Source organism: Orbicella franksi, chromosome 9 (genome assembly GCF_964199315.1).
Source record: "Orbicella franksi chromosome 9, jaOrbFran1.1, whole genome shotgun sequence".
Lineage (NCBI taxonomy): Eukaryota > Metazoa > Cnidaria > Anthozoa > Scleractinia > Merulinidae > Orbicella > Orbicella franksi.
Genome location: NC_138153.1, coordinates 10,857,389 through 10,875,368, shown reverse-complemented (window position 1 = coordinate 10,875,368; position 17,980 = coordinate 10,857,389). Strand labels below are relative to the sequence as shown.

Sequence of the window (17,980 nt, the reverse complement as noted above, 5' to 3'; positions counted from 1 at the left end):
AAAATTGAAAGCTTGGAAATGACTGATAATGTTTTATCCCGGCATCGTTAGCTTAATCAGACTGTTACTCCAAGCAGGGTTCTCCCTTGGAATCGAGGGGCCCTCTTGGTGGTGGCTGCGTCACGTCGAGTTTTTCAACATTTATCACTGACTATCAACATTGTGCAAGAGAAGTGCATACCCTCTAACAGGACACTTTCAAATTCCATTTCGTGATTGGCTGAGGAGATGGTTTTAACTGAAATATTGAAGGCATGAAGTTTTTTTTTTTTTTTTTTTTTTTTTTTTTTAAGCTTTCTTATGGTCTATTTAACAATTATTCCTCGAGCGTTCGTTGGATTTGCGATAGTAGATCGCCAACGAGGTGCTTAGCGCCGAGTTGGGTATAACCATGTCATATCCAACAGGTGCAATTGGAATAATTGTTTTATTAGAAAAAGCCCCCAAAATATAGTCAACTAGAATAACAGAAAAATATAAACGCCCCAAAAATTACGCATACGCCTACCCTATTTGTAAATGATGGTATAATGGCTCGTATACCATGAAGGCTAAGCCAATGAAAACTCTTAAATTGTAGGTTTTAATAAAATTTAATTAGCCTGTGAACCACCTTTGTACTGATGGTTTTGTTTGTGACCAGGTATGTACCTCATCTTAGAGGGATTAGCAATATTGTGGAAATAGGTACAATTAATCGATGGTACGAATACAACTGGCACTCACTGGGTAGGTAATGCTTTATGAATGCAGTAATTAAGAAGACAGTAAAACTATATATGTGACTTAGGGAGACCTCTGCTTACAGCTATGTTCCCATCACCTGTTAGTGAAATGGCTAGGGGAACGAGATTGCTTCTCTTGTTTAATTACTAAACCAGATATAGCTTACAAATGAGTTAATGTTACCTGGCAATTCGAATATTAGGAGTTTCAAGTCCAACTTAAATCATCAATACCGTGAAACTGTGTTCATACTAGGCCGATGCATCTTAGTGTAATAGCGCGAATAAGATCTGTTTTATTGTGAAACATGAATTAAGTATATGCTCAATTTATTTATCATATATGAGCGAATCTCGGGGAAAAGTAAATTCCTTTGAGCATTCGTTATATCTATATAGCAACTTGGTCTACTCGAACTGTAAGGCTAAATGTTCATTTGAATGTTTCATTTGAAAAGGAGGCGACATCAAATCATGACGTTATGTCGCGTCTTGGATTTGTCATCTGCGACTAGTGATTTGTTGAGCTTCCTAAAATTCAGAAAACTACAGAAATGACTCAAAAATCAATAAAATAATACCAAAACGTCCACAAGATGCGACAACATCAGTGGGAAATGTAAACGTAATTTTCGAGTACAATGAATTGTCATACCAAATTGTTCACAGATAAAATTCAGGTAAATTTGCAAAGTTTGGCAACTTTTAGGTACATATATTAGGTCTTTTGTCGGGCAAGTTAGAAACAGAGTTTATTTGCGAAAAAAAGTAAAACTGAATTTATGTCAGATAATCATCTGCGTACAGAGTTTTTCTGCATGCCTCTCCTTCCAAATGAAATACATGGATCTCAAATATATAACTCAAGTTTTCAATCTGTTTTGCCCATCCAACAGATCGAGCTGAAAGAATAACGCGATTTGTATCTAAAAAAATGACCGATTAAAAATTTGAAGAAAGTGACATTTTTGTTTTCCCAACAACTACCAGTCCTTGCTAATTATGGCCTCGTTGACTGAGCAGTTAAACTTTCTTACCGGCGCCTCTCGTGTCCATTGATGCTATCACCTGTTTCACGACAATTCATTTCAAGTAAGAACCAAACCAGTAGTTTGTTGTAGAATACGGCAGCTTGGTACATCGAAAGTTTGGGTTGGTAGAAGCATAAAAACCAAAGTTGTCCTCTGAAGCCACTGCCCCGGAACTTGCGTTCCATCCGCATCCTACAGATGAACTATCATGATGAAACATCTGGCTATTGTCCTGCCACCATGCCACGTCACAATCAATACAGCTATGCCCTCGAACATTCATGTATTCTACCCTCTTGCATCTATTCAACCCCATAAAATCAATAGGATCGAAATCGGCAATCTTTGCACGGACGTAATCTTTATACACGACCCCATCTGTTTGGAAGCTGCAGGTTACTCTCCAATGTGATGAACGAGAGCGCAATTGCTTTATCTTGGAGAGGGATAGCCTAAACAGATTCCAGTTTGGATTATCTTCATTCGTAGGCCTGTCGACATATAGTGCCGACGATTTAAATACCCCTAATCCTGGTGTTCTCTCGGACATAAAAAGGGTCCATGCTGCTGTGGAGTCGGACGTCAGATCACAATACACTGAAAATGAATGTCCTTCGTTGTCAAAAATTCTGTAATATCCTGAGAATCGTGCACCTGTCCACAAGTGATCAAGGCAACGTCTTGGCTTCTGTGAAGTGAAAGTAACATGCAGATACTTGAAAATGGAAATGACTTTTCAATATAGGATGTCTATTTCCTTTTTCTCATGATGTCGCAAGCACACGGTGACACTGGTAAAGCATGCATTATCCTCTAGCGAACAGTCGACATCTAATTGGTCATTTCATGAAGAAAGTAGGTCCTGTTTGTTAATGGTTATCACTTTAATTTAACACACAACTGGCATTCTCTTTTCATCATATTTGTCGTTGATTTTTGTTTATTCTTTATCAAGCGCGATAATTAAAATTGCAATTGTTCGAACGATAATGTGTGTGATTTGACAGCTGTTCGTGATATTAAATCTTGTATAAACATTTCAGACAAGTCCATGCATTTTTTTTCTTTCAAGCGCTGGCGCTTTTTGTTTTGTAAATTTATTTTATATTTATTCAGTAAAATTATCGCCAGCATGTTTTTTCCTGAGAAGTTAAGAAATATAAATTGCGAAGTTAACTTTATTTTACCACTGCGACTTCTGTAACCGGTTGCCTTGCTTGATTTTCCTTTAAATTAAAAAATGCAAATTGGTAGAAATAAAAAGCGAAAGAAAATGCAAAAATTAGGGAACAGATCGAAAGCTTACCAGATCTTTTCTCATTATTTGTACAAAGACAAAACCATGCATCTTCTTAAGCTTGTCGCGTTCCTCGCTTGAAGTGATGCTCTCATTACTTAGTTCACACAATGCGTTTCGAGCCGCTAAAACTTGGTAATTAAAGGAGGAGCATTTTGGACGCGTTGCGCAAAGATGAGCGCATTGTAGCAAACTCCAACAAGTATGGCGTCCAATCTTTGGGCCTCCCGAGGCATACTGGTTAAGCGTTATGTACGCACCGTTGATGGCGATGTTATTGGGTGGCACCGGATCGACTTCCTGCGCAAAACATCGATTTGACAAGAAAATAATAACAGCAAACGTTTTCACAAGATGTAGGCCGGAGAGCGAAATTGAGAGCATCTTACTTCGGACAGTTGACATTATTCTTGAATGTAAGGAATGCTCGACTAAATACACAGCAATTATTAAAGCTTGCGCAATTATTGCTTTCTGTTTGCAAATGAAAAAGAAAATCACCATAACACCCTGCGAGCTCCTGATCAAATAAGCGAGATAAATTAAATAAATGTAATACCAAACCCGACGAAGTTCTTTGGTTGTTAGTAACCTCATCGGTTTTGTATTTTTAGTTTGAAAATAAACGCAAAGTCCTGAAACAAAAAGTGTAATTGGTAGCAAAGAAATACGGACATTCTGAATGTATATTTTCAATATATACAAAAACGCTTCGTTCTATTTCAATAATGTTAATGTTCGAATTTAATAAACGACTACGCGCCAAACAGAGGGATTCATTATCTGTTTCAAATTTCACATCGCTTGGAAATTGTCAATCAAGTTAATTGCTCACTAAATTGCCTTGCTCTGAGATCATGGATCTAATATCTTACGTGAACCCAGCTTCTATGCGTGGGGGTATAAGTTAACTTATGAAGAAACGCCATTTATTTTAACTTATGAGGTCGAAATTACCATATCTTGACATGCAATACTCTTGATCAAAACACACTCGAGAATTGTGTGGTACATGTACACGTTCAAGATCCACCTTTTTACTTTTCGTTAATTTTATGCTCGCATGGAAGCGTAAAAATTCCTCTTTTTTTGGCTTGGAACACGCACGCAACAGAAAAGGTCTTGAAATCAGTCCAAGGAGCTTACTAATACAAACACTACAATTACAACAAAAGAGCGTGAGCGCATGGTTGTGGACCGAGAACTTAATTTATTATTATTATTATTATTATTATTATTATTATTATCATCATCATCATTATTATTATTATTATCATTATTATTATATTAGTATTTATTTTATTAATTTTTTTTTGCCATGCACTTGACTCACAGGAGTTGCAACACTACTGAATCAATCATCTACAAATGATCAGTCTGCTCTTGTTCTTGACGCTGTTTGCTAACTACAACTGCCATGCAAACAGAATAATCCGTGGCTCCACAGAGTATTTTTATTATTATTACTGTTGTTGTTGTTGTTTTTTTTTTTTAATTAACGCTATAAGCAAACGACGTTTCGACCGTTCGAAGGTCGTTTTCAAGTTCGGTAGAAGAATAAAATTACTTAGCAAATACTTTCGCGCGGAGCGCGCGGTCACATTGTTTGTTGAGTTTCGGCGTTAAAATTCTAATAAAAAGCCTTTCAAAACTCAGACAGTCAAGCTTGCTTTGGAACTTCTTGAGAATTTCAATTTTTTTTTTTGCCACGTCCTCTGGACTCTTTCCGTCTTGTACTTTGAGGTGAACGTCCAATTGCTGACCCTTTGTGTTCTTCTATACGCTTGTGCAAGTGCCGGCAATAATAGGCGACATCACTTTATTTAACTTTTTATCGCCCATTGTTCCATACACATATTTTAGCGTTTTAACCATATATTTATGAATGTAATTTTGTTCTTCTACCAAACTTGAAAACGACCTTGGAACGGTCGAAACGTCGTTTGCTTATAGCGTTAATTTTTATCACAAAATCAATTTCAAAGAATTATTATTTTCATTTTATTTATTTGGTTTTATTTGGTTTTTCTTATGGTGTTCATTATGAAGAACTCTCTTTCTCTCCATCGTCTTCGCTTTTCTTTTATCATGATGTCTGTATTGTTTTCATGATATGGGGTAACTTGGGTGGACATTGCTAGAAAGTATGACTAAACCAAAGCGATGTATATTGACTTTTTATTTTCGTTTTATGTCCATTTAAAACGCTAAAAGTTGTCCCAACTGGTTGGTGGCTGACCAGTTCGCTATTTACAAAGCAAGGATGAGCTGAATTTGGAATCACCAAACTCAAATCCATTAATTAAGTGATAGACAGGAGGAGTCGAGTTTGCAAGTCCAGCGCTCTTACCACTTAAGGTTACAGTATACCTTCAGGGGTGTCTCGCGCGCAAACGATGTAGCGCGTGCAGTTTAAGCTGTAGATACCTAAACCCCTATATCAAATTAAAGCTTGTGGAGCTGGCTATCAAACTATACCAAGAATTTTGAAAGAAAATGAATTGACGAATTTTTCACGACCACTAAATGCGAGCGCCCGAATCACCTTTCGAAAGCTACAAGTCAAAGCGAATATCGTTTTTCGCCAATATAATTTTTTCCTCGGTTTCAGGGCCCAAAGCGCTTAAAAAACGTGTCTGCGTTTTGGCATATTCAATTGCAGTAAAAAGTTACAGAACATTTTCGAAATAGGATTTAAAAAATGTGGAGTGATCGTACAAAAATCGCTCTCGAAGAAAAAGTATTTCGAAATTAACAATTCCCAGACACTCTTTTGTAGTTTATATGTTAAACTAGCCACTGTCCAAATTTAAGAGCAATTGAACAAATTCCCTTTGAGTTATAACTCTTTAAAGTGTCTGCTTCAAGTGAAAAAATTTATTCGAGAAAACAGCGCTAAGAAAAATTTTCTGCTTCGCAAACAAACTCCGCCCACAAACGCCTTCAGCTGGGTTCTCAGATAACTGAGCCAATCAGTGCAGGGAAAGTTTACTACCGTTAACCTCCTGGTGAAATTTACGCGCGAATCTCTAAAAAACTCTTGTGTTTCGCAATGCGCTCAAGGAACCGAAGGCAGAGAGATAGTTTTTCTGTAGCTCGGTTTTTCTTGAAGCTGGTCTGGCAAAATGGGGAAGACGAAAAAGGATACGAACGCTAGAGTGGCTGAGCGAAGGAAACAAACAAAAGACAGCGCGGACAGCAACTGTGTGTGGGCAACTGTGCATGGATAATATTTCAAATGGTCTCAATGAGTCCGACGATTCGCCGATATCGGACTCATCAGAAGAGTCTCTGTCAGCATCCCTGTTATTGCTGTCAAGTTCCGAAATTTTTAAAGAACCTTTCTTTTCTCTTACCACGAATATTTGCCCGCCTTATACGATAACTATAGCTTCATCCGCGTGGCGAACTTTCGCTTCTTCACTCATTGATGTATTTTCATTCGTTCTTCGCTGTTTTCGCTTTTTCGAACCGGTCCATGGTTGTAACGTGGTCTATGTTTACTTATAACTTAATAGAGACACGCCTAATATCAAAAATGCTGGGTAGTCAGAACAACAATGCTGATCAACTGAGTAGTCAATTCGTGACATCCATATAGGTAATTCCCGAGAAAATCGTCTCGGTTGATTGCATACGCGCCATAGGGCTGTCAACCAAGAGGTAAACTTTTACTTCCGGTGAAAACGTAAAACCGCCATTTCTCCGCTAATATTTAGCCTTTTTCAATTTTTTTTTCAGAAATTAGAGATTATTCTTCGACCACTATTTTGACCCAAAAATCCAAATTTGAAGAAAATTGCCGACCCGAAGGTATACTGTAACCTTAAGGACGTTCGCGCGAAAATTTTCCGGTCGATGGATTTTTTTTAAAATTTTTTTCTGCAGTCAGATAATCAGTTACTTGTGTTACTTGAAATGCAAAAAATGGTACCGGTCACCGACTTCGTTTCAGAGATAGAGTGTGTGGAAAACTACCCTGATTTGGAAAAATTTGCGCACGTGATTCAGCATAGTCTACAAGGGTTTATAGTTCAAAACATCGAAGGTGAGTCAACGGAGGCAAACGATCTTAGTCATATTTTGTAGAAGTGGGTCTGTTGCGTAAATAATTCCAAATGTTACCGACGTTTTCACAAAACTTAACCCTGTAAGAGGCATTTGAAACCGCCCCACAGACAAACGAAGAGCTAAAAAGAAGGAATTGGAAGGTGCATTTTGCAAAAATTCAAACATCTAGTCGATAGATTTTCATTTTTTCGCTAAACGTAGAAAATGACCCATCAAAAGAAAAATAGGGGTCACCGAACGTCCAAGATCGTTAAATCCAGGCAAAGCTATAGCAATGGCCATCTGCCCTATCATTGTTCGTTCTATTACTTAGCGCACGCGCTCATGCATGGCGTGTGAATTTGCGTGCGCAGTAAGGATGCGCAGAAACAATTAGCGCGAACGTCCTTAACCTCGGCGCCTCCACTACTTCTTTTGAGCACAGCCAAAAGAAGTAACATAAGCATTTGCCTTCATATTGTTAAGGTAAAAATAACAGAGTGGTCCGTACTACAAGGGAGTTCCGAGAAAAACAGAAAAGCGATAAAATGTAGTTTATAGTCATAATTACTTAAGGGTGTAGCCAGTCTCACAGAGGTTAATTGCGTGGCCAGCTGATTAATCAACAAATCTTAATTAAACCATGGATGAGAATCAAGGTTACAAATTGGCTGAAGGGAATTGCTTCTTATATATCATGATAATAAAGAAAACATCCTAACGGCATCTCTTAAACACTGATTGAAGAGAATTTTAATATCCATCTTATAATTAATATATGATCCTTCGTGAGAACCACTACCAGAGGCGCTGATTAATTAAAAAAAAAAACAATCAAGCTGATGTTTTCTAGCGCTGATTAATTAAAAAAAAATCATAATGATGTTTTCCGACTTTCAGTTCCAGTCCAAAAGTCATTTTCTAAAATAAGAGTAGAAAATCAGGGCGACCGTACACGAATTGTCACAGCATAAACGATTTGGAGAATGTTTGAATTTCCCAGCAAGCCTTTTTATTTGGAGGCTAGGAATGAATGCCTCTACAGATTCCCTTGATTAAAATAAAGTGTAGCTAGATGCAACCCTTTAAAGGAGGGCCCAAATCATATTTCGAGAACACCAGGCGAGAACTCTTCCCAGCCCGAATTTGTTGGCCACATTTTGGCAAAGGGAAACTACAACAGTATCGTTCAATTAATATTCATTAATTTTATATCAGTGTGTAAACATAGTTTCAACGAAACGATGAAAATATTCTTCTAATTTCTGCAAAAAAAATAAGACGTGCCATTATTTCATTTCGTTTGACAGTATTATAAGAGGCGGCTTGGATGTTTAGCTAGGTTTATTAGAACTTTTAATAACCATCGAATGTCGATTGCCTTCTGAAACATCAGACGTATGCAAATGAATTTCAGTGCTTTAAGTAGTCTTCCAGTGATTCCACATGATTGGCTGTTATCAAGTGGATTTTAAAAACGCAAAATAGGGCTTTTACAGCTCAATAGCTCAATCATTTTCAAAACATAACTTTCGCGACGAAGAGGTGCCTTGGTAGAATAACTTACATGACATTATAAACACTGCATTTGCTCTTTTTCTCACGTTTTTTGCTTAAAATGCATAATGGAAGTTCATCAGATAGAGAAAGTCTTAAACCTAACGAGTTTTACAGATTGCGTTGTATTTTTCTTCTTGCCCTTCCAAGGGGCAAGTGCCCCTAAGATATGTGATAGCCCTCGGCGAAACTTATCATTGAAAATAAAATAAATGCACGGATTCAGAGAAGCGTTGGAGTAAAATATAAAATGAGCTGTAAAACCGAAGGTTTCAGCGTTGCAAGGTATTTTCCTTTTCCAAGTAAAAAAGAACAAAATGGCATACACATTTATGGGCGCTATGCAGGTTATAAACACGATAAGTATAGCTATCACGTTTTTCACAACCTTGGCATCTTCTTTCAACCTTCGCGCTGTGATGGACCTTGGCAAAGCTTTGCATCGTGCCATTCCTCGCTTGAGATTCACGATAATAAGAGCATAAAGAACGGTGACGACACACATTGGAACAACAATGAAGACTGCAAGTAAGACCACGTATTGAGTTTCGGCTGACCTTCGTTCATCGAACTTGGGAGCCCAGCTTGGTGAGCAGTACATTTTCTTGTCATCCTCTAGTTTAATTCTAAACGTGTAAAAATAAAAACTGTGCAGGACAATGGATACGATCCATATAGATGGGATGATGCATTTAAAGAGTTTAGTCTTCGCAATCTGTTTTCGTAAAGGGAATACTATACCCCTGTGCCTGTCAACGGCAATGGCCAGTAGACTAAGAATTGACACAGCCGTTGAAACGTCTTGCAAAAAGGAGAGGACTTTGCATAGAGCCAGCCCTAAGAATCCGCCAACAAGCCATCGCCGCGGAGCGACAAGTATCTCTGTTATCTGTCGCGGTACAGCCAGGAGTGTTATCAGAATATCTGCGACCGCCATGTTGACGATTAGGTAGTTGGTGATAGTTTGCATTCGCTGGTTCTTAGTGACAATGACAATCAGCGAAGAGTTTCCCAAAATGGAAAACAACATTAGGAAAATGTAAAATGATATCTTGACTCCTTCGATTATCACCGTATCACCACTGTATGGTTTACAGATGAATTCATTGAGCACGGTAGCATTTGAATGATCCATGGTTCAAACCGTCTGACCCCGGCTTTTTGTTTCTCGTTGGTAGCAAAAAAAAAAAAAAAAAAAAAAAAAAATACAACAAACCCACTAAGCGCGCAGCTGTAGTCTATCTTATCGTGTATAACCTTGTCACAGCACTTCCTTTATGGAGCTTGTGTTACTTCAGTGGAAACTTCTATTTACAGGTGTCCGGTCCGGCGTAGAATTAACTTGTGAATGCCGTGTCACGTTGTGTAGCTATCGCCGTTATACACGCACGTTATCTACAGTGTATATGGATTTCGACTGTCCTTCATACTAGCTAGCATAAACAGTATTAATTAATAAAACATAAAAGAGATAACGTTTGAAAAGCTGACATCTTCGCGGAAAGTTGAAACCATGGGCAGCTTCGTTTTCTCTCAGCACGAGACACCTGTCTATACATGTTCCTTCTTGTATTTACGGACGCTAATTTTGTACGCGTATTCATGCCAACCAACGAGACTTAATTATGTTTGCTCTAAGAAAAGTCACGTTGCCAGTATTTTATTGAATCCTGCAGCTCACTTTCAAGCTCTCTTATTAGTGTAGTATTCAATGCTGGCCAAGACTAACATCCAACCTGTATGGGCCCTATAAAAACTGTAAACTCCAAATGAATTGTGCCGAAGTTCATGAGGTTTCAGACACCGCTCTCGACATAAATTGCTCCCCCTGAAATTGATATTTGTTTTCAGAACGAATGACAAAAATATGCTATTTATCGGCCATACGTCTAGATTATACATGTGCTCATGGTTTAGTTAGTTTTTACCAATCATTTTTCTTTTTAATTGCGGTTTTTTTTCCCTCATGTCTCGACTGCATTGGTTTATGGCCAAATTTGTCATCTACAATACAATCAAAAACGGCCACAAATCTTTCCCGCACTAGACATAATAGGTTAAGCTCAGAACATCTACACAAGTACAAAGTGAAGAAAAGAAACTCTGTTTCGTGAAGGTTAACTCTCATTATATGAAGTTTTCTGATGATATAATCGATGTTACAGCATATGCTGATGTCAGTCAGTGTTTTCTTTTTTCTCATAATTCCTTCATTTACAACGCTTGCTGCACGTTGATTGCAATCGAACAGTGCAGTCTCGACTCGCCTCTCTTGCTCAATTAAGTATCTAACTCGTTTTCCCACGAAAAAAAATTGCGTGTTTCGTTCTATTTAGGCGATGTGACTTTAACAAAATGGGATAGAAGCCAGTAACTCCAGTCAAAAAAATAATATAAGGTTTGACAACTTGACAGGCGGCCGTCCATCAGACAAAATTAAGGAGTGCAGAAAGCCGTCAGACAATTATATCAGTGTGACTAAATCTTTTGAACGTGTATTTCATATATATGTGTTTATTAATTTCGTTTTTTTTTTTTTTTTTTTTAAACAAAAGGGATTACAAGAAAACAAACCAAAATATGATCATTAAAGACGTTTGTCTCTTAACACTGGGAAATGCGAAAAAATATATGACGAGAAACGATGAATCTGTGAAAAATAAAATAAAATGACATAAAAATTAAGGCTTATTAAAACTTGTTTTATTTACATTGTTAAAACACAGTTAAGCCCTGCTGACGAATGATAATAAGAAAAAAATGACCATTTCTGGTTGATGCAGGTTCTTTCAACTTGCTTGCTTGGTTTATTTGCTTTCCATCGAGACACTGTGATGAAGTACCAAGAGCGATGAAAAAAAAAAATAGACTTAAAAATGGCTTACTACAGCTTTGAGTGGGTGAAAGAGCCCGACTTTTAACTTTTAAGTGAAATTTACCACGATCTAATGTATTTTTTGTGGTAAATATATTTCCTCTTTGTGATATATATGCGACATACAAACGTCACAAATAACCCAAATAAACGAATGGCCCTGACTATAAATTTTTGAAATTAAAATTGGCTCTGATTAACATTTATTCATTTCGTCATGGTGATTTTTTTCCTATTTGAAAAATAACGCAGAATCTGTCTTGTCGATTTTTATTTTATTCTGCATGAATAATTTTTTAGTTTATATTTCTAATTTTCAGCTCTGTCTTCCTATTTAAACAATAGAGTGTTTCTGTCGAGGAAATATCGGCTGATAGTTGCCCCGCGGAAATTTGATGTTCTTAAAAAATATATTTGCCCGAGAAACGAAGCTTCGAGGGCTAATATGCTAGTTTTAAGAACGTCAAATCTCCAAGGAGCAACTATCAGACCGATAGCTGCGACACATAAGCACTCTATTGTATTTATTGTTCACCACTAAATTTTCTTCTGTGCGCCAGCTCAAAAATCATATTGAGTAGTTTTCGACTTTTTTAGATGAAAGCCGTGAAAGTCAAATGTAAAATTTGAAAAAGAACACAAACAAAAACCCTCTTAATACAAATTCAATTGTTTATTTTCTATAAGCCCGGCCGCTTGTTTACAGAAATATTTTCACGGTGCGTACTATCCATCGGGTATATTCCTCGGACGGGCACTATGGGCTGATAGTGTCTCTCCACGGATAAACACTATCGCGTTGCGTGATCAATTTAAACCAATAAGAATCGGAGAAAATTTAGTGGTGAACTATAACGACATTTAGTCAGAATTCTACTAGTATACTAATGCAAATACTGTAATCTAATTGGCTAAGCGATTGCACAATATCAGCCATTAGTGTGCAGTGGCTGGAGATCGTCTACGAAATGGCGGTGTTTTTTAACATTTTCCTAAAGGATTGGAGGAAAAGTTTGCTGCAAATGGATAATTGAATTCCTAAGAAGACTAAACGAAGGACATTTACGGTTTCTTGACTTTAAAGTTGAAATTATAGGGGGGGAAAAATGATGCGCGCGTGTACAAAACTTCAATTTTAAATGACAATTCAATCCGAGCGATCTTTTTAAGGCGTAGAGTCTAATAATACGTCGAGAAGTAACTGAAAACCGTTATCTGAAGTAAATTTTAGTAAAAATTCTACTAAAACAAGTCGACCAAAACTTTGTACCGAGATTATTTACATCGTTTCGCAAAGTTCTGTGCAACTGTTTTAGATATCTCCTCGAAAAATATCATTCTTAACAACATCAGATGTCGAAAACAAATTTTGAAGTTCATGTGAAGCCCTTCAAAGTGCTAGTGAAATGAAACTGATGTTGGGGGGAGGGGAGATCAGATTCAGATTTCAGATTCAGATTTTTATTGTTTTGCACTATTTACAAAAATTATAACTTTGACAGTATTTACAGAAATTACATTAATTAAAAAGAGAAAAGAAATATAACAGTGAATAGCCAAAATGAAATGTGCTCAGTGACCAAAGTAGCAAAGGCTTTCGTGTTGGTCACTGACACGTACAAACAATTGAAACGACATATCAATTATGTTAATATCGAAAAAGTACCGTGAAAAGGAAAAAAAATGCGTAAAAGGATGGCAGAACGTAGATAACGTAGGGTCGTCATGTGTAGTAAAAGGATTTTTTGTTTGTGGCCCGCATGCGAGTTAATTAGTTTTATTCGTTGTGCTTTGCGTTACTCGTGATCCGAAGACTCTTTACTGCCTATTATTAGAAATAAAAGCTTGTCCTCTCTGTTCCTCGAAAAAACAATCTGATAATAGTTTCATTCAGTTACGACTTTTTTAGTGGAAAAGGCAATGTCGCACTCACGTAAACATTATCGGACAACAAACTTTGTAATTCGGGTAGTTTTATGGCGTTTTAGATAGAGAAGTCTTTGCAAACATGTTATTAACACAGATGTGCTCTCTGTATCAGCTGTGTTTTGAATGTTCAATAAAGTCTTTGTAGTTTTTTCGTCGCGCGATGGGTTTATTGTTATTTTACTTTATTTTTCGGATATTATTGGAAGTTCCATGCTGTACAAAAAGTGTCAGTGCTGATTAGATCTTCGTACATTTATCTGTCCCGAGAAACGGAGATAATATAGAATGAGAGGCAAGTTAGCCAATCGACCTCAGAGGCCGCCGTCCTGTTATTTAGCGCAGAAAAAAGGCGTCTTAGGTCGGATCCAAATTTTGAGCATGCGCAGAGTGCTAATTTTTTGGTTGGGCCAATCAGTTTTTGTAGGAAGAACTTTGAGTCTGCGCGGAAAGACGAAAACAAATGTTAATCATGGGCTTTAAAATCGCCGGAGGTCTTGATTCAATCACGACCTCCGGGCGGTTGTAAACTCTTACTTATGAAATACATCCGTTTGAGCATCCGAAACTCTCCTTGAGTCAACCAGCAACACAAATTGTTTGATATTGTTTATTTTGTAACTGAGGTCACTGATGTTGCACGTCCGTTCGATTTTGTAACTGATACTAACAATCTTTTCCGGTCAATACTGAAAAAAAATGATTATAATAACAATCACACCGGTGAAGAGCTTGTCATTGAAAACTGAAATACAAACATTAGAGAGTCTACAATGCTTATGAATTGTGAAGTATAATGATCTACGATCCCCAATTCATTAAAGCCGAAGTTTTTTCCTTTTGTTTTGTTCTTTTCTTTCTGTCTTTTTGATAACTCTGGGATACCGCCAAGTCATAACTAGATAGAAAGACTAATTGTTTCAGACTTGAGAATCTTTTAGCTTCATTGTTTCACGTTTGGTCCTGTTTTCCTCCATTATCGCCCTGATTTTGCCGACATGCAAGACCCTCAAAATATCCATTAGACTTCGACGATATCTGTCATGTAGAATGAAATAGATGCATGGGTTCACTGACGCGTTTGAATACAGAATAAAGTGGGCCGCGAAAACAACGTTTTCGATGCCGCAAGGCATTTTCCAATCCCAAACGTAGTAAAACAAAATACCGCAAACATTGACAGGGATTACACACACAACGAGAGCAATAAGTATTGCCATAATGATTCTGACAACTTTGGTGTCTTCTCTTAACCTTCGTGATGTGAGACGACTCGAAGGACCCTTGCTTGCAATTCTGCTCCTCTTGAGATTTAGGATAATGGCAGAATACAATATTATAACTACACATGTCGGAATAGCGATCAAGCAAACCAATAGTATTAGAAAGTAAATTTCTTGTGACTTTGTGTTGTCGAATTTGGGCGCCCAGCTTAGCGCGCAGTACGTTTCTGAATCGTTAATTTCTAAACGAAAAATATAAAAGTACACCAGGTGGAGACCCATCGAAATTATCCATATTAGCGATATGATAATTTTACACAGTTTAGCCGGCTGCATCATGAGTTCTCTACGCAAAGGGAACACAATTCCTCTGTATCTATCGATGGCCATGACCACCAGGCTAAGAATAGATACTCCAGTTGAGATGTCTTGAAAGAAGGACAAGCTTTTGCAGAGAACTGAACCCAACAGCCCAGCAATTAACCATCTCCGAGGTCCAAGCAATATCTCTGTGATCTGCCGCGGCACGGCCAGCACTGTTATTAGTATATCTGAAACCGCCATGTTAGCTATGAGATAATTGGTAATGGTTTGCATTCGCTTGTTTCTCCTAATAACAGCAATGAGTAAAGAGTTTCCAAAGATGGAAAACAGTAGTACCATGCAGTAGCAGAATATTTTCACTCCTTTAGTTGTGTCTGTATCGCTTTGGTATGGTTTACACCTGTATTCCCTGAGTCCCCGAGTAACATTTGTACTACCCATAGTCCAAAACGATTGAGTCGTTGATGACTTTGTAGTGATATCCATTAGCCTTTGAATTAAGTAACAAACTGGGTGACTGTTTATCTTGTCTTCTGCGAACTGGAAATACAGCTTACCGTAGCTTTCAAATGATAGCTATCGTGTCTTAAATATTTAAAAGTAACATCCTAAGTTTACACAGTGCCACCTACTCTCATCTGATTTCCTTTAGCCTTAGTATGGACGAGTATATTTGGAAACTCGACGAAAAATATGGAACCGGTATCTGGGGTGGCCAAATTCTGGATGGAACAACTTTTAATAAGTGCTTTTCTACGTGTCTCCTCGTGAAATCACTTCTCAGCTTTAAATTTATTCATGCATTATCACAAATTGCAAATTTTCATAACAACTAGTCTGTTTACAATTCCCTGCCGCGGACTTCCGATTACCTTATTTTTCCAGCTGACGGAGGAGGTTAATCATGAAATAATTGCAATCCAGCTCCCTGGAACTGAAGAAGTGCATAGATCATGGGTTTAAATGAATTGTCGCTTGTCTCTTCAGAAATGAGTATAATTGATGTAACAGACTCTTTTTTCTAGCTAGATTAATATGTATATCGCTTCATCATCTTCTTGCTTGAACAACAGCCTGGGGTCAAATGATGCAAACATGACAAACAGGTATGCGTTATTATTATTTTTTTTTCCTGTTTTCCTTTTATCCCGAATTTTTCCATGAGTGTGTTGCCTCCCCTGTGTAACATTTCTTTTCCCCAGGTGCTTGGGTCAGCTCTGCAGGACTCTAGTGTTACCACCAAGAAAGCTTTGTTATCACAAAATTAATTCACTGCACGACGCACTGGTATTCACGTTATCATGTTTTATTAAAATACGTCGTTAAAAAAAATATAATATCAGCTTAAATAAGTTGCTCGAAAAGTCGGCACACAATGGAATAATAACGTTTACGGCACGTTGAAGCTACTGCGGTAAATTGTCATCTCAAAAATGATGGTTGCAAGATTAAGTTGTGCACAAATAGCAAACATAACATTAAAATACCGACCGGAAACATATGTATACCACAACGTTTTTAACCGCGCGGCCATGGGCCGAGCGCGGTTCATAATCTACCCTTGGTTTATTATTTTTTTAAATTTTTTTTTTGTCTGTGACCAGACCCAAACTTCCTCTCGGCCAAATTTTGAGTCACGCAACGTGTGATGTTTATTCGGTAAAAGCTGTTAAAACATTAATACACGGACAATTTTACGGATATTGTATTCTTTGTTGTGGGTAATATATATCTTCTTTGGTTTTATCGAAGCGTTGGATTCAAACGGAATAATAAATACGCTAAAAAAGGTATTACGTCAGCCATGGAATGCGTTGAAGTTGCAGCTTTCACTTTCGATAGGTGACAAATAAGATCGTGTTTACTTTGCAAGTTTATTTCGCCAGAAGCGATGGTCATTAATTTATTTGCAATTTTGCGAGTATTTCTCGTGGTGTTAAGCAAATGATGGAAATTCTTTGGCTGTTTCATCACAGCGAGGTCATAAATCGGAAGGAAAATTAAATATTTGCAAGCCAAGCAAAGAACTTGTCAGAACACGCAAGGATTATGTCATTGGTAGGGAAATAACCACCATACTAAAGATAGCCGTCGATAACGCAACTCTTGAATTATGTGACTCGTGTGACTTCTTTGCTAGCCCTTTTCTCAAGGGAAAATACAATTTAAAAATTTAATCGTGAGTTTCAAGAAAGAAAGCTGTTGTTAATTTAACTCATCTCAGGTCCTGACTTTCGCGGGAAAAAATTAAAAACCTATCGCTCGTCAAAAAACATATTTTTTCACCAGAAATTTAGCTCGAAACATATACATATTTATATTCGTTTGAATCGTCGATGAAATGACCTTTTCCGGATATTTTTTCCTTCGGGGTCAACAAAAACCTCCGATTACAAAATCACGCCGCACCCACACGTTGCAAAAAAAATCTCTTCAAAACCCTGACTTCGAAGCGATATATCACTTTAGCGTTAATAGCTACCACACATCGGCAGACGGTAAATCTATTCCTTAACAATCCAGCTTTATCGTGTTAAAATTTCAGCGAAATCGAACAAAACCAGAATTAATTCGAATTTTTTTTTGTGACCTCACTTCCCAGACTTGAGCTAACAAGGGAAGCCACGGTCGCCCATAGCAACCGAAAAACACGAACATAACAAAGGCGACGTTTCGGCCAAAAAACTCCAGAATTATCGCCTGAGAGCTTAAACGTGAATGGGAATATCTTTTTCGAACTTTTTTCAACAGATTTAGACGAAAGAATGGCCTCGGCGGGCTACATAAAAGACCGAGAGAAAAAACAGAACAGGAGAGCATAACAAGCCGATAATATTTCACGGCGTGGCTTTCGGCACGAAAACGAAAATACAGCTTACTTCCGGATAAATTCACCCTTAGAAGCCAGCAACTGGTCCCAAATTACTTTCTGTATCCTTACAAATGTCCTGAATTCCACCTCCGAAAGATTT

At 37.6% G+C, this 17,980-nt stretch overlaps 3 protein-coding genes and 1 long non-coding RNA gene across 5 annotated transcripts in view; 1 reads left to right on the top strand and 3 right to left on the bottom strand.

Annotated features, from left to right (window-relative positions):
* LOC145498418 (uncharacterized) overlaps positions 1-720 on the top strand; it is a 30,946-nt gene extending 30,226 nt beyond the window's left edge. The window contains exon 3 of the long non-coding RNA XR_014050858.1: positions 644-720. This is a non-coding gene — a long non-coding RNA (uncharacterized LOC145498418). The remainder of the gene's footprint in view (positions 1-643) is intronic.
* Positions 721-1,806: 1,086 nt separating this feature from the next.
* Positions 1,807-4,319, bottom strand: LOC145498371 (uncharacterized). Its single transcript, XM_081478298.1, has 2 exons — positions 3,063-4,319; positions 1,807-2,444 (listed from the first exon to the last, which is right to left on the bottom strand). The coding sequence occupies exons 1-2, from the start codon at positions 3,648-3,650 to the stop codon at positions 1,809-1,811; spliced, it is 1,224 nt and encodes a 407-aa protein (XP_081334424.1). The 5' UTR covers positions 3,651-4,319; the 3' UTR covers positions 1,807-1,808.
* A 1,114-nt stretch (positions 4,320-5,433) lies between these two features.
* On the bottom strand, positions 5,434-16,521 carry LOC145498378 (neuropeptide Y receptor type 6-like). 2 transcript variants are annotated; one of them, XR_014050849.1, is made up of 2 exons: positions 13,054-16,521; positions 5,434-6,878 (listed from the first exon to the last, which is right to left on the bottom strand). XR_014050849.1 is itself a non-coding variant. In XM_081478304.1 (1 exon), exon 1 carries the CDS (start codon positions 15,492-15,494, stop codon positions 14,382-14,384), a length of 1,113 nt encoding a protein of 370 aa, XP_081334430.1. In that variant the 5' UTR covers positions 15,495-16,521; the 3' UTR covers positions 11,174-14,381. The 2 variants fall into 2 exon arrangements, 1 of the variants encoding a protein (XP_081334430.1); XM_081478304.1 differs by lacking the exon at positions 5,434-6,878 and having other exon boundaries at positions 11,174-16,521.
* LOC145498385 (neuropeptide FF receptor 2-like) lies at positions 6,893-11,079 on the bottom strand. The gene has a single exon (XM_081478313.1). It carries the CDS (start codon positions 9,793-9,795, stop codon positions 8,740-8,742), a length of 1,056 nt encoding a protein of 351 aa, XP_081334439.1. The 5' UTR covers positions 9,796-11,079; the 3' UTR covers positions 6,893-8,739.
* Positions 16,522-17,980: the final 1,459 nt, after the last annotated feature.